This window comes from Gossypium raimondii, chromosome 8 (assembly GCF_025698545.1).
Source record: "Gossypium raimondii isolate GPD5lz chromosome 8, ASM2569854v1, whole genome shotgun sequence".
Classification (NCBI taxonomy): domain Eukaryota; kingdom Viridiplantae; phylum Streptophyta; class Magnoliopsida; order Malvales; family Malvaceae; genus Gossypium; species Gossypium raimondii.
The window spans coordinates 5636845-5659344 of NC_068572.1; the positions used below are offsets into that span (position 1 = coordinate 5636845).

Genomic DNA, 22500 nt, shown 5'->3' on the forward strand with positions numbered 1-22500 from the left:
TGCGACTTAGAACGATACACACTTCCAACATGCCTAAGGCCTACTCAAAGTGTCGATCCTATGAATAGTGGGGTTAAGTCATGAACAGTGGAATCAAATCATGAATAATGATAATATGTATAAATACCCGAATGTTTATTTTAATGGGACACACAACAAATTACTAAAAAATTGAAATTGCTAATCATGGATTGGACGAAATTTGTAGTAGCAATTCCACTAAAATATTGAAATATTTAGTAATAATTTCTTAATGTTATTTTTATATGAATAAAATAGTAGAATCTTTCTAAGCGATAATAAATAATCAAATCAATATTAGAATGTTGAATATGAATAGAAAAGGAGTGTCATTTTAGAATGAAATGAAATTGGCTTAATTTACTATTTAGCCCTTGAAGTATATCTATTTTTCTATTTTCGTATTTAATTTCTTTTCATTTTGGTACTTAAATATCAAATTTATCTATTTTGATCTATTTTGTAACTACCTTTAAAATATATATATTTTAGCTCACTTTGGCAAATGAAAAATGCCACGTGTCTTGTTTTGGTCAATGAAAAAATACCACATAACAATTAGATTTATTTAAAACAAAATTATTAAATTTAAATTAAAAAAATAAAAAATTATAATATTAAATATTAAAAACATTGTTGACTTTGACTGACCGTTAATCGACCATTGACTGGCGTTGACCTTCCACATGGCACTATTAGAATACACCATGTGTCCTTTTTAATTTTTTTAATATTATATATATTATATTGATTAAAATATAAGAAATCATATATAATATATAAATAGATTAATTTTTTTATAAAATTTTAATATATATAATTATAAATTTTAAAAAATTAAATTAATATATAAAACTAAAATTGTTATAATATATAAAAATTGAAAATTGTTATAAAATTTTAAAATTATTTAAATATGAATTGGGGTCAAGTTTACACATTCAAGGCTGAGCAACCCATTTTAAGTTTATAATACTTTATATTATGTAACTTGAGTACATTTAAAAATAAACTTATACTAAATATATAATACTACTTCAATATAAACATTAAAATAATGTTAACATGATTATATAAAATTTTCAATAAATAAAAATCTATAAAATTATTAAATATGAAAATAATATAATATAAATATTTAAAAGAAATAATATAGACGAGCTTAAAATATACTTAGATTAATCTTTTGTAAATATCGATGAGTTTGGATAAAATTTTAGGTTAAATTTTAGACTAAACCAAACTTAAACAAGTATAAAATATAGTAATATCATACTTAGACCTGACCCAACTCGACCATAATCACCTCTAATCCATTTTTAGGATGTTTTATATTTATATATAATCTGCTATGTTAACTTACAAAAATAACTCTTTTTAGAAAAATTCCAACAAAAAAACCAACATAAATACAACATCTTCGAGCTGCGACCCAACTCGGGTTGACCCAAAGACCCATCGGATCAAACCCGACATCAATATCGGCAAAGGCGTAAATCCCAGAAAGGGCCTTTTCATTTTGGTGTTAGGCTCTGTTCCAGTGCTGGGATTTAATCAGGGTTTTTTTCTTTGTTTTACTTCCACTCTTCCAATGGATAGATACCAGAAAGTAGAGAAGCCAAAGTCTGAATCACCCATTAACGACAATGAGATCCGAATCACTTCTCAAGGCGCTATCCGAAACTACATAAACTATGCCATTGCTCTTCTTCAGGTTTCCCTCCTTTCCCTTTTCGACTTTCTTTTTGGTCTCATTTCTTTGTTCATTGCTCATTTCGTGCTTCTGGGGTTCTCTTTTTTGCTTTTTGACGTTCAACATTGGATTTATTCGTCTGTTTTGTTGTTGGGGTTTTGCTTCTTCTTCTTCTTCTTTCCCTTTAATGTGTTTTTCATTTAGGGATTTCGATTTTTTGTGTGTGCATGTACTGAGTTTGGGCGTTTTAATTTTTCTCTGGTATCCTATGGGTTTGATTTTTAGGAAAAAAAAAGTAATGCAAATTTGGGTCTATTTGATTTCTAGGATTCTTTGTTTGCATGTTCTCTAGTAGTCAGTGGGTTTTATCAGATTGTAAAATAAGGTTATTCGACGTAATTTTTATCCATGTTCTTTTCTATTATCTAACATTTGGGATTTTTCTTAATCTTTTACTGTAATCACTTTGTGTTAATGTCGAGATGATTTATATCTTCTATTAGTTTAAACTATTAATGAGCTGGTATAGTTTATTAGGAAAAACAAGCGAAGGAGATTGTCTTAAAAGCAATGGGACAAGCAATCAGTAAGACGGTAGCCATTGCCGAGATTATAAAGGTTGATGTCCTTTTCTTTATCATCTCTGCATCGTATTTTTCCGACTTTTCCTTATTAGATCTATTTGTGCTGTAAAACAGAAAAGGGTTCCCCAACTGCATCAAGATACCGCCATTAGTTCGCTGAGCATAACTGATGTGTGGGACCCTATTGAAGAAGGGCTTGTTCCGTAAGTCTCCATATTTCTCTATTCCCATTTACGACGTTTTGGTTTTGCTTCTTATTAATCCGAGCATTTAGTTTATTGTCTTGTGCAGTGTGGAGATGACTCGCCACGTCTCGATGATTTCTATCACCTTGTCAACCGGAGAGCTAAATAAAAACTCTGCCGGGTAAGCTAATTTGTTGATTGGGTATCCGGTTATCACATTATCAGGGAAATGAAACTGTGGACATATTTTTTAAAATAATGCTTAGCCGGGATTAGTTATTTGCTAAATGCCGGTACTTAAATGTTTTCTTTTGGAACCTACTTCTTAAATGTTTAGAACCCCATGATGTGTAAAAACTAATATTACTTGAAATCGAGTGTGAACACTGGATATGTATTTGTTCAATTTTCTTAAAAGTTTCTTTCACGTATTTGGAAGATCCATAGAGGGTCATACCGCTGTACTCATTTTGGAGTATGTGGTGGATACGAGTATTAGACTTTGGGTAATTCAATAAAATCGTTATTATATTGTTTGCTTAATTGAGAGAACCCTTTGATGGTATGACTTGATAAATGTGACTTCAGGTATCAACCTCCACATTTTGTTGAAGAATCTAAGCCGCAATATCATTATCATCAGCAGCAATCACAGAAACAAGCCCGGATCCCGTATAATTCTGTTAATGAAGGTAATGTTCAGAAAAAGTTGTTATGGAGCTGTTTTTTTATGAACATTTTTCTTTTAAATCTCAACATGTCTCACATTTCATTTTTAGATTCATATGGTCGAGCAAGGGGTCGTGGTAGAGGGAGAGGGCGGAGTTGGGGTAGGGGTGGATATGGAAATTATCAAGGTATAGTAAATAGATTCTGATTCTTTGAATGTTATTCTGGTAATTATTGATATTTTTGTCGAACTTTTACTTTAATGTGGTAGAAAAGTGCTTTTTATTAAACATACCTTATAATTCACTAATATTTTTTTTATAGATAATGGTGGATACTCCAACTGGGGCAGAGGTGGTGGGCGAGGAAGAGGTTGGGGCTATTGTGGTAAGTATGCTTCATTGATTCTACTCCAACTTTTGATTTTGATTGAAGTACTCGTGTCTAATACATATTCGAACATGTTTGCGGAGATATGACTTTCCAATGACCCTTCAAGTACATGGAAAAACTTCGAAAAATTGAACATATCCGTGTTGGATACCTTTTAATTTGATTCAGCAGGTTTTGCTAATTATTTTTAGTTATCGAATTCCCAAAAAGATTACTCAAATTAGTTGGAAAAGAATTCAAATAACAAACAATCTCAAATTCACTAACATTTAACCAAAGTTATTTCACTCTTTTTATTCCAACAGGTAGTGGCTATGAAAGAGGCAGACGCGGAGGGGGCAGAGGCTATAACCGTGGCCGTGGAAGGATGCATGGTGGCCGCTCAAGGGGTGGTGGTGGTGGCTACTAAAGCATAATCAGCGACCTGAAGCACTTGGTTAGTTTTCTTCTTTTTAGACCATGAGTTAAAATACTTGCCTTGGCCAATGTTTTGGAATAGCATGAGGTGTGGCTTAAACCTCCATCTTTGTTAGGCAGTGGTTTTTTTTGTCTTGGTGTCTGCATTATATGGATGAGAGGCTTTTTCATTTTTGGGTCATTTCGGATTTAGGCAAGGGCAAGTGGGGATGGGTGGGTTATGATTTGCGCTGTAATTAAAAGTTACGGTTTCGGTTGTGAAAACCCTAATCATGTTTATGTATATATTGATTTTTTTCTTTGAAATGGTTTCTTACCTCCCTGATATGCTATGAATGGATTAACTTCAAGTCTTAAACTAAAATGGCAAATATTAAGTATTAGAAATTTTCTTTTTTGGTTGCAGTGTAACTGATAAGTAAACCTGTCCAAGAATCCAGCCTGAGTTGGACAATCAATTTTTATTTTATTTGAAATTCAGGCTAGCTTAAATTATGATACATTTTAATATTATAATGAAAACCCAGAATTAGGTTTGTATGAAGGAAAAAAATGAATCCATTCCCAAGTTGGGTGATAACATTGGATTTTCCCTCCTGATAAAAGAAAGTCCATAAAATTATGAATGGTAAACATGCCGAATCTTCAGTATAGCTATACTGCTCAAAAGCATTAATTGGATTCCTATTTTGCATTGGTTGTTTGGATCCGGTTGAATCGATGAAAGATATTAGATCAGTTGATTTTAGCGAATCGTTGGTTTGACTATTTTGAGCATGGATTCGATTATGAAAATCTTGAATATTATTTTGAATTTTAGCTTAAAGTTAAAAATGGGTGAATGTACCTTAGAGGTCTTTCTATCATAGGGACATGATAAATATAATATAAGATTATTTTTAGCAATAAAAGTTCCAAATATAAAATTATTTGAGAGATTACTTTAAAAGTACATTTCATTAAATTATTTTTATTATAGTGTTTTTAAATATCAGTTTAGTTCATTTATTATTAATTAGAAGATATTGAATTGGAAATTGAAAAAAAATTCATTGGACTCAAAAACATAAACCCTAAATTTAACATGGTATTACTATAATTAATATGTTAATTTTTTATAAATATTATTTGAACACACTCATTTTGATTTTATTATATGGGTTAGTATTTATACATTCTTTTTATTTCACAAATAATTTTAAAAATTGTCACGTTTCTTTTTTTAATATATTATTATACTCCTATAAAACATTTATCAGCCATTCCTTATTAGTATATTATTTATAATAAATATGATGACAGATGGTTTTACCTATTTCTTATTAATGTATTAAATTAGGATAATTGTTTTATGTAATGTTGGTGGAATAAAAAAATCAAAAAAAAAATAGAACGCATGACAATATCTTAAATTTGTTTGTGAATTTTTTATTCCACTAACAATATATAGAATAATACTCAAGTTAAAATATTATATTATAATAAGTTTAAATTTAGGTTATATTCTACTATCAATCCTTGTACTTTATGAAAGTTATGGATGTAATCCTTATGCCATAATCGATCATTTTAGTTTTGTATTGCCAAATGATAAATATTAAATTCTGTTATTTCCAAAATTTAACTCGACAAGCATATTATTATATGTGTAATGCCGTATCAACTTGTTATTTACATATATTACTCACTAAAATCTAGTTAATAGATTAAATATTGTTATTTCCGTAATGATTGAAATATCAAAATTAAAAATATATGGACTTAAAATGATCTAGTTAGAGAATATGCATTAAATCTAAAACTATATGCATAGTATATAACTAATAATTGAATTTAACCAAACAGATTTAGTTATTCTTGTTTGGGTCAAGACTAAAATTTAAAATTTTGAAAAATATAAATTGATCAAATTAAAGTATAGAAACTAAATTCAAAACTTTTGCAAATATTACCTTGGAATCTTATATTGCCAAAGAAAAATATGATATTAAGATTATTGATTTAAAGATAATGTTCAAATCCAAACATAAAAGTCTTAGGTAAAATTTTCGCACCACAACATAAATATGATATTACTTGAATCAAATGCACTCTAGTAATCTAAAATTACAAAATTATTATTTAAATAATAAATTTTCATTTAGTTTTAATGAAAATATTTAATATTTATATACTATATATTTCAAGCTTTTAAAAGAGCCATTGATATTAATAAGAATAAAATTGTGGCCTTAAATTTTCATTTTTTTTAATAATCTTATTATAAGTTTTAATTATATCTGCCCCTTTTTTTGACACAATGCCTAGAACTACTCATAACCCATCCCTAACTCATAAATAGGAGGATAATACCCTTTAGCGCATTCAAACCTACATCTTCCTGCATTGATAATAATGTCCATATCAATCGAACTAAGACTTAAGCTAAAATTTTCACTTAAACAAACAATTAAAATTAACAGACTTACAATAACCTAATATTATTTTTTCTCAAAAAAAAGAGCTCACATTTAGAAGTTTTTAAATGTTAGTGCCTAAAATTTTAATCACAAAATAATTGATTTATAATAATAAATATTTTAATTTTAACTAAAAGAACAATAAATTTTGGGTTACATAAACGGTATTTTAAAGCACAATTAATTTTAGAATCATCTTATTATAAGTTATTTTATTGCCGTAGATATATCTTAATATAAGTTACAAGTTTTTATTGTCACCTTTATTATTATTTTTCTATTTTATTTAGATTTTGTATAGCATAGGTTTAATGTAGCGTGAATTATTATATTTTAATTTTGATTTTTCATGTATTCTATTTTTGGTACAAGTCTCGCACCAGTGGCAGGAGCAAATCACTGCCACACATGCACACACCACTAACATGTAATTTTTGCGACTCAATCCAATGATATTTTGTGAACGTTAAATTTGCTCACGTCTATAATGAGAAAACTAGAAAGATTGGTGAGATGAAGCACATGCTCATATTCATAACATGAGTGAGAGGAAGTTTATTGTTGATTTTTAACTCTCATATTTTCATCTTTTGTTTCTCTTGCTTATTTATTGAGGTCTAAAAAATTTATGCTATCATGGTGGGATTTTATTTTCTTAATTGCTACATGAGCTTTGATTGGGAGGTGTTTCTAATGTTTTTAATATAACCTTTATAATTTTTTATAGAATAATATTACTTTTGAAATTTTAAAATAGGTAGAAAAAGAATTTTTTGGTGAATTATAATAATACAATTAGTGCAACTCGAACCTAGACCATACAGGATAATGAACACCCTTAATCATCGGTACAAATTAGAAAAAATATATAAAAATAAAGATTTTCAATACATATTTAAATTATGATAATTTTTCTCGCTATTTTTTTTATCCCTATATCCAAGTTACTTATATGTATTTTAATGTATTTATTCCTTTGAGATATTTTATTAGAATTCATTTAATCATCATTTGTTATTTTACAATTAAAATTTGAGAAAATATCCGTATCTTGTTAGTGGAGTTTTTGATTTTACAATTTGGGTCAAGAGGTTGACAAGTGTCCTATAGGTATACTTAAATATTAAAAAAATAAATATTAAAAAAAAAGAGAGACACATGACAATTTTTTAAGGCTACTTGTGAAATAAAAAAAACACATTATCGGTGTACCAAATACTATCCCTTAAAAATTATCAAGATTTGTTATAAAATTTCAAATGTCAATTAAAGATTGATTTTACCGAGTTCTTTTTTTTTTTCAAGGTATCTATCGGAGCGAGCCCAGTAATCAATCTTCTGCATTCTATAGACCCATTAAGGGAGTAAATGTTGACCACGAGTTTTAAAGTTGCTCTATATTTCTTGATGTTTCAGAATAATCAAATAAGAAAGATTTTTTTATATTATCTATTTCTTTGCTTAATTACTAATAATTTAATTTTCATATTTTTTAAAAAATTATGATTTATCTAATCATCATAGTTAGTTTTCAATAAAAAATTTATTGGGTTTCATGTTTTATATATCTTTACCTAATTTGAAATATGATCTCTTTTTTCATTTTGAGTTACACTAAATATTAATCATTATCAAATGTTTATCAAAATTTTTATAGAATTTGAATCATGAGAGCTTGATCTATCTAGCTCATGTGTTAATTTCTTCAATTAGTTGATGTTTAGCAAGTTGCCATTAAAGCATAATTGATGAAATTAAGCTTGAAATTGAAGAGATTGTTAGATAGTGAACTTAGATTATCTCAAGAATTAAGTTAGAAATGAAATTAAGCTTGTTAGAAGATTTTATGACATGAGGAACTAAATTGCATAAATTGAAAAGCATCATAAAATTATGCTATAGATGAAAAATAAAGGTCCTTAATGAAAAAAATATAAAATCAAATTTTGATCTGATGTTAGATATCGAAAAATATGAGTATTTAGAATATGGGGACTAAAATAAATAAAATGCAAAATATGTTGATTATGTGTTTTAATGTGAATTAGATGTAAACTGATATTGTATTTATAATTGAATTATCGAACGTAGCTAAAGACAACATTGGGCCATCTCAAGAGAAAGGAAAGACAAGAGTCGCAGACAAGTGACGAAAATACGATTTGTACTTTTATGATTTGAGTTCAATATATATGCATTATTGTTGCAAGCTAGCTACTGCAATAAGCTTATTACTTGTCTCATGACTCAGTTTGTATATGATGATACAAAATGTCGAGAATTGAATTGAGTTAAGCATAACATAAATGAGCATGATATGAACTATGATATGTGATCATGAACATATATGTATTGATTCATTGGTTACCTATTAATTGTCTCGGGCAAAATTTGGTATAGTTGGCATGCTATAGGATTAGTGTACGGGGGTTTTACTTATGTTTATACCGATGAGGCGTGGAACGTAATTTATTCTTCGGATGTTCCAGGCATTGGGTGTCGGATTGGTGTGATTGTTGGATGATCCATGTATCCGTCTTGAGTCTGTGTTCGGTTTATAGGAGTTATAAAACTTGAACTTGCTAAATGACATTTGTTACGAAATGATAATGTAAAATGATATGTTGTGTATATATATGAAATGTGGCAAATGATAGCATGTAAAAGATTATGCGAATCAATTAAAATGAGCCCTGAGGGCCGATATAGATATAAACAAATCCAAACATTCGAGAAAGAATGAGATAATGAAACTAATAAGTGGTATGTTATGAAATGAAAGTGAATGTGACTTGTTGTAGAAAGCATGGTATGATATGTTCATATGAATTTGTCAAAATAAGATAGTGCATAAATTTGATATATGGGACATGAATGGTGAATTGAAATGGTTTGAAATTAGATCATGCATTAATTTTATTCTTAACATGTTAATGTTATTGTTTTATTGTCTTGAAGAATGAAAGTATCATTGAGCTTTTATCGCTCAGTGTATGGTTTGTTTATTTCGTAGATCTCGAGGTTCTGAGTAAATTAGCATCCAAACCGCAACTCTCGACTCAGTAATATTTGTGTAGTTTCTCTATGTTTTCAATATAAGGTGTGTATCTAAAGTTGAGTCAATTTTGTATCGTGAATGGTCATTTTGGTACTTTAGATAATAAATGTTAAATTGAATATAAATAAATGAATTGTTTAAGGTATATTTGTAAGTGGTATAAGGCTTAAATGAATTTAGTTATGCAAATGACTATATTCGTTAGGTTGTTTTGAATTAATGCTCAAGAGATGTTGTAATTCCAATAGGTGATGTTGCGACTACAATCCCTTGTCGTCGCGACGAAAGCTCGCCAGTAGGTGATATCGCCACCACAGTCTCCTCGACGTCATGACGTGAGTTCGATAGTTTTGTAATGTTGCAACATCCCTTGTTCCATGGTCGCGACGACAATCACTATTTCTCAAAGTCACAACATCCCCTGTTAAAGTCACGTTAGTGAGTTTTTGCCTTTGATGTCGCTATGTGATTCCCCCCCAATGTTGCGACATCCACCAAGTAAACTTGAAAATTTTACATTTTAGTCATTTGTTAACCTCGATTTGTCGTAAGAGCTTTCGCAAGCTCATTTTGAACATGGATTTGATTAAATATCATATCGTAATTAAGAATGGATCACAATGGCTTGCATAAGTTATTGATTTGATGTGCAGATGAAATCGTAGTTGCTTTGACAACGAATGTAGCATCTCGCATCTTGCATCTCTAATTCTAATATCTTTTATTATTATTATTATTATTATTATTCACATTCTTCTTTCGTACCTTTTATTTAAATTTCATATTTGAAATATCAATTCATATCATTTTAGTTTTAGGGGTAAAAATATGTATTTAGCCGTACCAAATTCTTATAAAGGAAATTTAAGTAACTTATCAAAAGAAAAAAATCATTTTATATAAAAATATTAGGTTTCTATTCCCACTAAATATTTCATTTTCTTTTCCTTAGAGAAACTATTCAACCTACACTTTAGTAATAAGTACACTCACAATTGACCACACACCTCATTAATAAATCTTAAAATAAATACATAATTAGCTATCAATACATAAATTTATACACAAATATAAATTCTTTTGAAAAAGAGAAGCATTATTTTTATTTGTCAGAGCGTATGTAAGATTTTTTAAAAACATTCTTAAAAGATTTGCACTAGTTTTAAGTTTAATAGGTATATAGATATGCTCAAAACATGTTTGTGAATTTTTATTCTTCATTAACAATCAACACAATAATAATTCTATAAAGAAATGATTAACTATCTTATTAATTATTTACAACGCTTTTTTTTTATAACTATGATTAATTTTGATGATATGTAATAAGTCTACCCAAAATTTTCAATTACTTATATTTTTTTTATTTTATCAACTTTTGATAGTAAATGAATTAAATATTTGCTTTCACCTTTTATTAAATTCGTAAGTAAATCTCAAAATATAATTAGACTACATCAAATACTATATTATATACCATATAATTATTTTAATTTTAATCTAAAACTTATACAACTAAATTCTACTACTGTGATATTTATATTTTAATTTTTATACTTTTTATTTTTAATTCGACACAATGATAACAATTAAATATGTCCGATTAAACTATGTTATTAGTCCCGAATTATGCAGTCTTAATTAATTTCAAAATTTTAACCTTAATGTAAATGAAAATCATTAAATCTATTAATTCATTTTTTGTAAATGCGATTATAATTTAATACATTCTAAAATTTTAAATTCTAAGAGTACAGAGACTAAAATAATCAAATTAAAATACAAATACAAATCCACAACTTAAGTAAAGTACAAGGCCTAAGAGCAAAATTTGACCAAATTATAAATTATTATAACTTTCACGTCCATTTATTAATTATATCAATTTTAATTATAGAAGATTAAAAAGTATGCGGGCAATATTACTAGTTTAATATATCTTAAACAATAAAACGAATTTTGGGCCGGAAGAAGACATAGACAATAAAATATTATATACATAATATGAAATATATTATCAGAAAAGTTTAAAAAAACCCGAAGGCTTGATTATAGGATAACTTGAAAATACTTTAATCAAGATTAATTTTCCAAAGATGCTTAATCATATTTCCACACATCAACAAACTTACTACTATCAAAAGGATCCAGAAACACAAACTTATATTCTAAATACAGTCTTCTGATATGGTTATACATAACCCACATGTGATTTCCAAAAAAAAAAAAAAGAACAAGGAAATCTAACTAGAAAGAGCATTAGACATTACTTGTGATTGCAATAATTCTGATCTGGGAGTTGCCGATGGAATGTAGAGCGCACATACAATTCATGAACATTTGAAGCCGTGACAAACAGACAGTACAATGATGAGGATCAAAGCGACCAAGATTCCGAGAACTATAAGCTTTACCTTCATGTTCTGTAACCACATCTTTCTCCTCATCTGGGTTCCCTGCTGCCGGAAATCTTGTGCCTACAATTCAAAAGAAGCACCAGTAGGAGAATCATGTAAGAAATTTTCGGGTTTTCGAATTGAATTATTCAGCTACCCCTTGAATATTTGAGAACAATAAATGCTTTTAAAATGAAAGAAATTCACAATTGGAATGATCACATATGTTCAAGGATCCCCACATTTAACTTGAAGGTTTTGCTTTCATGTTTTTACCAATTAGTCAGATAACAAACCCCAATAATAGACCCCATATTGTTTCGACTTATCATTTTTCTTGAGTTACGGTACCTGACAGATTTCTGGATTACGAGTCTGGCATATAACCTTCCATTAACCCTTTAAAAATACATGAAAAAACTTCAAAACAATTTGAACAAAAACCAAATCTAACACTTGCACCCAAGTTTGAGTAACAAGTCTATATATAATCTTAAACCCCAGTGAAGATTCAGAAAACAATGGAGTTAACTAATGATGCTAACTATTTTAATAATTTTAAAATATACGCTGATAATATGTAAGAGGTTAGCACTTAGCATGGTTTTAAAGTGAGTCACCTAGCAAACCCAAATAATGGCCCGGTTATGGCCTATCCATAATGCAATTTTAGAGAACATTGCACAATTCTTTAAAGTAGAACAATATGAATATCCATTAGCTGACCTGAGAGCGAAGATTTTCTGTTCTATCCACCAGAAGCTCAATTCTCTCACCACGGTCCAGAACCTGAAAAAAATTGGTTAACTAAAAACACGAAAACGGATCACAAATGCTTTATCATCCATGACCCAAATTTTTGTAAAGCCAGACTCTTCTCACTTAAAACCATTGTTCAAATAACCAAACCAGATGTTCAAACTAGTTGAATTGAGAATCGGTAGGCCGTTTGTCCAGCATATATCATTAAACCAGGAGTTTTTTGAACTGGCTGATAAATGGTTGAACCAATAACAACCAAACCCCAGAAAAACTGTAAGGACTAGTATTAAGCTTTGCTTACTAAAATTCTTTATAAAAACTTTAGTGAATTTAATGATATTAGAACATTTAGCCTTTTGGATTTATAATAAAATTTACATCCTTTGGCCAAACACATATTTTATTAAATAATTACTATATTTAACCCTTTTTTATTAATACTCCTTATTTAGTACAACCCTGAATTTATGTCACTAATTCAATCTCCTGTTGGATTTTTTAAACATTGCTTAAAACCATCACATAGCAGTCCATATTATCATGTACAAAAAGCCAACTATTAAAGATAAACTTGAGTCGATAATTACCTTCTCAATGTTTTCCATCATAACTCCTTTAACTTCTGAAACTTGAGCTTTCACTTTGGCAATCTTACTGATCTCCTCAGGATGATCAATGCAATACTGCATATGCTCCTTTAATTTTGGCCTATATTAATGATGTAATAAAAGCATAGCTATCAATCTACTTGACACCAAAGAAGACATTCCTTAAACTATGTTACTCTAACTCTTTATTTTTATTGGAATATCCTTGTCTCGCACATATATGACATGGAGATGTGACCCTACTAAGATATTCCAAATACATGGAAAAACTTAGAAAAATTGATCATGGCTGTATTGGAAACTCACATCCGAGTCTAAATAACATAGTTCTTTACGGTCAAAGAAAAGAAAATACCCAAACTCCTTGCTCAGGCTGTTTGCAGGGGCAGCTGCAGCTTTTCCTCCACCATATCTCTTGGTGAAATCCTCTTTAATTCTCTCAAGAAATGCCATAGGAACCTGTCTGCCAACGGATTCAATAGCAACCACACAATAAGCTGCAAAGAGGAAGGAATGAAGTTATAACTCAAACAAGTAAATAGGTAACCTTATATTCATGAGGGAGGATGCAACAAAACACAAGTAGGGAAATAACAGGAAAATATATCGTGTAAATAGCAAAAGTACCCTTTGAAACGAATACCTAGGCTTTCTGTCTTTCAACACATAATTAAAACACTAATGGAGCAAACTGCTCATTCTTCTTCTACAACCTATGAAGTAAGAACACTTCTGCTAGGGGAGCATGAAAGTATCAATTATGTGTTTGACACGTTAAAATACATGTTGGATGCATGATGACACATCCAAAAAAGTAATAAAATCGGATTGGTCAAAACATGTTCATGAAACAGATGGACAAACCCGGACATGATGAAGGTTTTCCTTTTAACAATAAGCATTTTGATTCGAATAGGTTTTTTAAGATTCAAAATTTTAAATTAAATATTGAAAAACTACTGGCATGTTCATGTCTAATTAAAAAAATCAGTTTTATATTATTATACAAAATTATTTTTATTGTCTTGTCCTACCTAACCCAGCCCATCCTAATATTTTAAAATTTCACTTATCACCACTTTCGTATTATATTGTACCTACATTCCATGTCCATGTTCATGCTTCTCAGTCTACAACTATAAGGGATGTAATGAAAGGGAATTAATTATTTGCTAATGTAAACCAGTAATCAAACTGCATAGCAAGTTAAAAATCCTCCAATATATATAGTACAAGCAAACAGAGCCTTCAAACTAAAATTTGGAAAGCACACAATCAGCCAATCATACACTTGACGGAAATGAAAATTGCAAAAAATTTGAATCATACTCAGTTATCACAAGAAGCAAGCAAGGTAAAAACTAAAATTATTCATATTTTCTTCCGAATATGAAATTATGATTAAATTATCGCATGCATCTATACATAATTGTTCATATAAAAGTAGAATCAAGGCAGTTCAATTGCTAATAAAAGCTTTTATGTTTCTCATTTCCAATTCTCCAAAAACGCTACAATTTGCTCTTTTATCAAAATGCCATCCACTTCTTTTTGCTTCAATATGTGGCTAAGAAAGCGGTAATCATCACAATATTTCTATGCGAGTTTAATTCATTTGAATCGGCTAAACACTCAATCTTTTAGACAAACTCAGTTTTCAGAAGTTTCAATTACAAGTTAAATCATCTCTTCTCCTGGACTAAAAATAATCCAACTGATCCTATCTCTTTTTCCTCTCTTACGTATTAAATTACGCTAAACACAAATAATTTTGAATAACCTAAAACAAATAACACAAAACAAAGCTAAGAAAAATCGACCAACAACAACGAGAACAAAAACAAGCTTCGCCATCAGATCAAAGCAGCAAAATAAGGCAGACCACGGACAGATCGATAAACAAAATAGTAAAAAAAAGAGAGAGAGAGAGAGAGAGGAGAGATTACTGAAGCCGTTATCGACGAGATAGTTAAAGGTATGGCCATCGCAGTTGTAAGTGAACTTGTTGTTTGAAGAAGGAAGTTTCTGGAGACACTGAGAAGCTATGCCGGTGAAGTTTCCGGTGAACTCCGTATAGTCGGCTAAGACCACGGTGCCTCGTGCCACGAAGGCGTAGATCAACGATTGTTGCCCCATGAAATCACAACCCCTTCTTCACTAACTCCCAAACCCTAGCAGAAAGAGAGAGATATGGAATCGGAGGAAAGGGAGAGAGGAAGTATCGGAGGTTTTTGGAAAAGGAAAAAGAAATGGAAAGGAAGGAGACTTTCCTTTGTCTTTTTCGCTTAGATGAGAAGCTAAGGTAACCGGTCGATCTTTAATTCAGTGTAGATCCGATCCGGTTCGATTTTTAAATTTAAAACTTCCATATCTATCTGTACGATATATGTAACTATCTAAATGGAAAATCTCATAGGAATATAAATGTTGACACGTGGCTTCAACTTCTGAGCCAGTGCTTCTCATATTTGTTCCGCTTTGATAACGTATTTATATGTAAGCCGAATTCGAATTTTGCTTCCAGGACCCATCAGTGTTAAGTTTGCCACAAGTCAGTCCTCCCAAGTTCCACCAACAATGGAAGAGACTCGTGCGGAAGAGTATATCCAATTCCAACATCTCTTAATAACTTGACAATCTTTAAGCAAATGTCGTATATCCTTGCGTGAAATGGCGCATGGAAGGCATTAGTCCTCTACCAAAAGATTTTTATGTCTAAGGAAGGATTTGGTGGGTAAGAGTGAGCGTTTGATCGAATCGAACGAAAAAAAGTTTGAGTTGACGAGTCTCGTTTTATCATCCTAATTCGATTTAAATTTTTTTTGAATTGAGTCGAGTAAAATGAAATTCGAGTCGAGTTAAATTGAATGGAATTGTTCGAGTTAAATTTTAAAAAATTAAACATGTCAAATTAAAATCGTATTGCAATATAATTAATTCTATATTAGAACACATAAATTTGATATTTTTAAGAACTCTTTCAAACCAAAATAAGAGGGAAAAAAGACATGTTAGTATGATAAACTCGAATAATTAATTTATTTATTTAGGTCCTAAAACTATTATTTCATATTTTTAAATTTTTTATATTCTTTATATTTTTAATATTTTTAAAATTTATAATTTTTAAAAAATATAAAATTTAGAATTTTATAAATATTTTGAATTTTAAAAAATAATTTTAGTTTTTTTGTAATTTTTGCTGAGAGCGACTAATTTGCTTATTTTCAAAATTGACATGGTCCATAGGTGTATTTACACTAATATGTTATTTGAGTTATTCAAATTATAACTTAAATTATTCGAATTGTAAAATTTAACTTGATTTGAACTCGAAACTCGAACTACTTATTCGAGTGTGCTCAAAATAGAAGCAAAAAAGACGTAGAAGAAATAGGGTGCAATGAAATCAAAGGAGAAAATTTAAGTAAAAAATTCACAAATACATGTCATCTTGAAAGTATAATACAACTCAACAAACATGTGGTGTGGTGGTTGTTTACCTCATCTCTTCAAATTTAATGTTTTTTAAACTAAACTAAATCGATTGGTTAAATCGAGAATCGAATTGGGGTATCAATCTGGAGAGAAGAGTTGGATAGATTGATCTTTAAATCGATTGAACCTATTTTCCGTCATTAATATATATTTTTTATAATTTATTTAATTGAATAGAACAAATATATTAAATTAACCGATGGTCTAAACAATTTGATTACGGGTCCAATTTTGAAAATTTTGATTTTCTTTAAGGAAAAACTTATTGGGCCTAAACTTTTTTTTTAATCTATGATCTTTTAGACTTCATGCTCCGAACTGAAGGCCCAAAGTCATTATTGTTTTTTCATTTTAGTAATAAAATAGTCAAATTACTGACATGGCGTAAATTTACTGGTAATTCTCCCTCGTTCTAGTATTACACCCATAGATCTGAGCGTACCGAATCACACACCAACAGTTCAACACTGGGTAACTGAAAAGAAAACCCTAGGGACCTCACTGTAATTCGTATATAAACCCTCTTTCTTCTCCGCTTAGCGGTTCCTTCCAGAGAGAAAGAGAGAGAAGGGGAGCTCCAAAAAGGCGAAAGCAATGGTGTCCGGATCTGGAGTGTGCGCTAAGAAGGTGGTGGTGGATGCCCGCCACCACATGTTGGGGCGGTTGGCTTCGATCGTGGCCAAGGAGCTGCTCAACGGCCAGAAAGTGGTGGTTGTGAGATGCGAGGAGATCTGCATGTCGGGAGGACTCGTTCGACAGAAGATGAAGTACATGAGATTCCTCCGCAAACGGATGAACACTAAACCTTCTCATGGTCCCATCCATTTCCGAGCTCCCGCCAAGATCTTTTGGCGCACTGTTCGCGGGTCAGTTGGCTGATTTTGAAACATCTAGAGCTAAATTCAATTGGTTTTTGTAAAGATTTCAATCTTACTCTTTGTTTCTATAAATATTTGAAGCTGAATTCAACTACAATTTTCTAAATAATTCCTGGATAATGACAACATTTGCAGAATGATACCTCATAAGACTTGTTCTATTTTGAACTGGTTTTGAAACATCTAGGGCTAAATTGAACTGGCTTTTGTAAATATTCCTATCTTTTCTTTTTTCTATATAGAATTGAAGTTGAATCTAACTGCAATTCTGTAAAGATTTCATCGATGACAACATTTGCAGAATGATGCCTCATAAGACTAATGTCTTATTTTTAACTGATGTTGAAACAACTAGAGCTAAATTGAAATGGTTTTTGTTTCTGTAAAGAATTGATGCTGAATCCAACTGCAATTTCGTAATGACCTTTGCAGAATGATACCTCATAAGACTAAGCGTGGAGCGGCTGCCCTTGCTCGTTTGAAAGCTTATGAGGGAATTCCTTCCCCATATGATAAGATTAAGAGGATGGTCATCCCTGATGCTCTTAAGTAAGTTTCTCAATTGTCTTTCTTTTTTTTATTTGCAATATATAAGTCTGATTTTTCTTGTAATTCTTTCCTGATATGTTTCAAAAATGAAATTAGGGTTTTGAGGCTTCAGAAGGGACACAAGTACTGCTTGTTGGGCCGCTTGTCATCTGAGGTTGGATGGAACCATTATGACACAATCAGGGTGAGTTTTATATTGTCATTCTGTGCGTTGCAATTGGCTATTCTTCAATCCATCCATACCATTGTTTTTTTTTGAGAGAAGCATTATTTAACTTAATGTATGGCTTAAGTTTGTGTTGGTTAACTTTGTATTTGCTTGGTTTTAATTGCATGTTTAGTTGTTGAGATAACATTCAATCCAGGGATGTGTTTCTTTTTCCTCTTAGAGCTTTTAGGAAAGATTTGCATGTAAAAAATCCATCTTATTTGGATGGTCGTATATATATTTGGATGATTGTTTCCTCATTTCCTTGTTTGATGTCTCCGACATGGACATCGGACCTATGTACTTTAGTAAGAATGTAGAGTTGGAGTAACATTCAATCCAGGGATTTGTTTTCTTTTTCTCTTAGAGCTTTTCGGAGAAGATGCGAATGTCAGAAATTCATCTTATTCAGATGATCATATCCTCATTTCCATGTTTGAATGTCTCCGACATGGACATCGGATGAATGTACTTTAGGAAGAATGTAGAGTTGGAGTAACATAGATCAGTAGTAGAGTAGGATGTGTCCTGTTTAAAGCTTTTACTGTACTGATCTCTAATTAAAATTGTACTTGCATCAAGGAAAAATATCAGGAATTCTACTTCTTTACCTTTTAAGGGATCCCAATGGGATTTTGACTTTATGTCTTGCATTTCTAATTGTAAATATATGTTATTTATGTCAAGTGCCCTTATTTATGTATTATTATGGCTTATCCTTTGAAATTTTTCTTAGAAGCCATTCTTTTGAACTTGAGGATGTGAAATTAATAGATAAATTACAGTACTAAAAATATTGTTTCTAACTAAACTGTGGACATCAGGAGCTGGAGAAGAAGAGGAAGGAAAGGGCTCAGGTTGCATATGAGAGGAAGAAGCAGCTGAACAAGCTTAGGGTAAAAGCCGAGAAGACTGCAGAAGAGAAACTCGGCTCTCAACTCGACATCCTTGCCCCAGTTAAGTACTGAATTTCTAGTGGCTAGCTAGTTTCATACAATTTTGTTAAAGGTTATTGGTTTCACTATTTAGTTCCTTTTGAGATGTGGAGGTTAAAATTTTTGTTGAATCTTGGGTTGTCCCTTTTTTTTAATGAACTTTTTGGTGTAGGATCATTCAAATATAATTCATATATGCCTTTTATAATTGGTGGATGCATTAAGACTATTGGCATTGCTACTGTTATGGAAGCTTCATATGTTTGATAATTGATGAATCAATTATTGGAGCAAGGGGTTGCTTTGAACAAATATTTCATCACAGGTGCAATCTAAAAATTATTGCATCAATAAGCTCAAGCTCGAGTAATAAAAGATATTTGGTTTACATTCTCCAGACTTCAAAATCAATGTCTGCGACATTTATTTTGCTCTAAATATTTTCGGAAATCTGCCATTTCTATCTTGAAAATAAAACACAATAAAATAAAAAACTGGATTGCAATTTGCAGCTTTTTTTTTTTAATTACCTCGTCGACATTATATGAGTATGGAAGAACTTGGTATCAATAAATATAGTCGGTTTTGTTATTTTTTAATAAAAATATAGTTGCATAAACTTTGTTTATGATTTTTAAATAAATTTTAAATTTTATATTAGCTTAATTGATTTTTATAATTTATTATTAATCCTTTTGACCTTGTTAATTTTAAAATATTCTCGTTTACTTTTAATAACAGGGTAAGTCAAATTGAATAAATGCGTAAATTTGTTATTGTACTTTGTATATAAACATCAAATTTTAACGGATGGTTTGTTTTGCTCACTCATCTAACATATAAAGATTAATTTGCCCAATTTTTCATTAAAGAAACTAAATTGTGATCCAAAGTTAGTACAGAGATTTTGTGATACTTGTACTTTTGCTAGAACTTTCAAACATAAATCACAAATAGGCATAAACAGTCCTATTTAAGCCAAAACAAAGTAAACTGAAGGCTGTTAATTAAAGCGAGATCATTTTGAGCTAGGTTTCCTTTAAAAACTAGTTCCTCTAACTACATGGGCTTGTTCAGGATTCTTAAACTTTGACTTTTGTTGATACAATGCTTAATAAGAGAATAGTATAGAGAGAGGAGAATAGTAGTTTAGAGGTTAGTTCACCCAGTCAGGTGATTGCAGTTGTAAACCAATTAAAAATCCGACAAAGGCAAGTGCACCTATCAATTAATAGTATAGCTACTGTGAGTAAAGATATCGTTTCCATGAGGACTAAAAGTACTAGTAATTACTGTCTTTCTATTATTTAACCGATAAATTGGAGTGATTGATTAAAAAAATTAACTAAATTAATTAACTAAAGAACACAACAAAGAACAAATCAGGAAAATAAACGATTAACAACCAAGAAGCAAAAAAATACCCAGGAAAGAATCCACCTAAACTTCATCTGTCATTATCAATCTACTATCTTCAAGACTAAGAGCAACTGACTCTAGGTTGATTAATTAAAATTTCTTTCTAATTAAAACTCCTATAATCATATTAACTCGATCTATGGATTCCCCTATTAGATTTTATTTTAATCCGGTAGATCTATGTCGCACTATTTCTAGGATTGCATGCAACTCCACTCAATTATGCTAGATCTACTCTTAAACAGGGTCCATCAAACATGGATTAATAGTCTAGAAATATTAAACAAAGAATTAAGCATACATAATTGAGAACAAGATCTAAGTATTTATTGCATAAAAATATAAATCAAATAACAGAGTCCATCTTACGATTCATCTCTTTAGGTTGTTGGAAAATTAGTTCATGATAGCAAATAAAAACATCTGAAAGACAATATAACCACAAGAAACAAAGAAATTCATAATAAACTTCAAAGAAATCAAAAGGAGATCTTTAATCTTGATGGAAATCTGTTTTAGAGTCGACTTCAATAGTGTTTTTCGAATTGTTTTCTTGAGTATTCTATGACGATTTACTCCTCTCTTCTTATCTTTATCATATATAGGTCTTAGAATGCCCGAAAACCCCTAAAAATCACGTTGGTGTTTTTCGAATTGTTTTCTTGAGTATTCTATGACGGCTTACTCCTCTCTTCTTATCGTTGTCATATATAGGTCTTAGAATGCCCGAAAACCCCTAAAAATTACATTTTTCTGTTGTTTGGAGCACGGTTCGTGAAATCGACACGGTCTAGCACATGGCTGTGTGGAAGCCCGTGTGGCTTACATAGCAGCGTGGAAGCCTGTGTAGCTCACACGGTCGTGTGTACAGCTCATGTGGCTCTTGAAATTTGCTCTGATTTTTTGATTTTCGCTCGTTTTTCTCTCCTTTTGCTCCCAAATGCTCTCCTAAATATAAAAATATGAATTTAAATGATTAGCAGCATAAAATTCATCATTTTAATTCGAATAATCATCCAAAAACGCATTAAGAGCGAGATTAAAATATATTACTTTTAGCACTTATCATCAGGACAGAGAGTTGGAGGTTATTGAGAATGATAGTAAAAAGAGTTTGGACGTATTTACAGGCAAACTTAGTGTCCTTCCAGGGTCCCCCCTCTTCATCGTTCCTGGAAGTATTTATAGGCAGGGGTCCCATATAGGATGGTGTTAACGTGTTGGACTTGCCATCTAGCCATTATTGTGAAGCTTGTGGGAAGGATGTCTTCAATGGGCCGAAGATGTCTGTGACAAGACAAATCATATTATTCATTCCCACTCTGATGGGATAAAGAAATTGGGCCTACGTGATGTTTGGTGGCCTAACGACTTCATGTTCCCAATGAATATTAAACTATTTGTTGTCCAAATAGTCAAACTCGAAAGGGTGAGCTCATAGGAGATCACCCGGCTTGCTGGTGGCAGGCTTACTGTTCAGGCGTCTTCTAGGCTTGCCACGTGTTTTGTCACAAATTAGGGTATAACAATATTCCCTCTTTTTTGAGTCGAGAGGAGTGGCCTTCCTTGAGACACTCCGATATGATAACCTTCTCTTTTTCCATTTGCTCCAGATGGTGGCTTTATTTCATGGTGAAATGTTATATCTAAATGTTTGAGGTTTTGTCATAAATGTACTTTAAGGATTGCATTTTCGGGGAGTGGTGATAATGATGATCAACAGCCTTTTTAGACAGGCGATGAGTTGCCCTTGGATGCTAGTTATCCT

At 30.8% G+C, this 22500-nt stretch overlaps 3 protein-coding genes across 4 annotated transcripts; 2 read left to right on the plus strand and 1 right to left on the minus strand.

Moving 5' to 3' along the window:
- Positions 1-1466: 1466 nt before the first annotated feature.
- On the plus strand, positions 1467-4268 carry LOC105790495 (uncharacterized). Of its 2 annotated transcripts, none has more exons than XM_012618126.2 (8): positions 1467-1735; positions 2252-2332; positions 2413-2501; positions 2590-2664; positions 3072-3175; positions 3263-3340; positions 3477-3539; positions 3851-4268. In XM_012618126.2, exons 1-8 carry the CDS (start codon positions 1613-1615, stop codon positions 3952-3954), a joined length of 717 nt encoding a protein of 238 aa, XP_012473580.1. In that variant the 5' UTR covers positions 1467-1612; the 3' UTR covers positions 3955-4268. The 2 variants fall into 2 exon arrangements, with proteins under 2 accessions (XP_012473580.1, XP_052490364.1); XM_052634404.1 differs by having other exon boundaries at positions 1479-1735; positions 2244-2332.
- A 7240-nt stretch (positions 4269-11508) lies between these two features.
- LOC105790496 (vesicle-associated membrane protein 721) lies at positions 11509-15593 on the minus strand. Its single transcript, XM_012618130.2, has 5 exons — positions 15192-15593; positions 13601-13742; positions 13225-13345; positions 12602-12664; positions 11509-11956 (listed from the first exon to the last, which is right to left on the minus strand). The coding sequence occupies exons 1-5, from the start codon at positions 15379-15381 to the stop codon at positions 11810-11812; spliced, it is 663 nt and encodes a 220-aa protein (XP_012473584.1). The 5' UTR covers positions 15382-15593; the 3' UTR covers positions 11509-11809.
- A 1642-nt stretch (positions 15594-17235) lies between these two features.
- On the plus strand, positions 17236-19521 carry LOC105790497 (60S ribosomal protein L13a-4). The gene is made up of 4 exons (XM_012618131.2): positions 17236-17609; positions 18054-18170; positions 18267-18354; positions 19203-19521. The coding sequence occupies exons 1-4, from the start codon at positions 17338-17340 to the stop codon at positions 19344-19346; spliced, it is 621 nt and encodes a 206-aa protein (XP_012473585.1). The 5' UTR covers positions 17236-17337; the 3' UTR covers positions 19347-19521.
- Positions 19522-22500: the final 2979 nt, after the last annotated feature.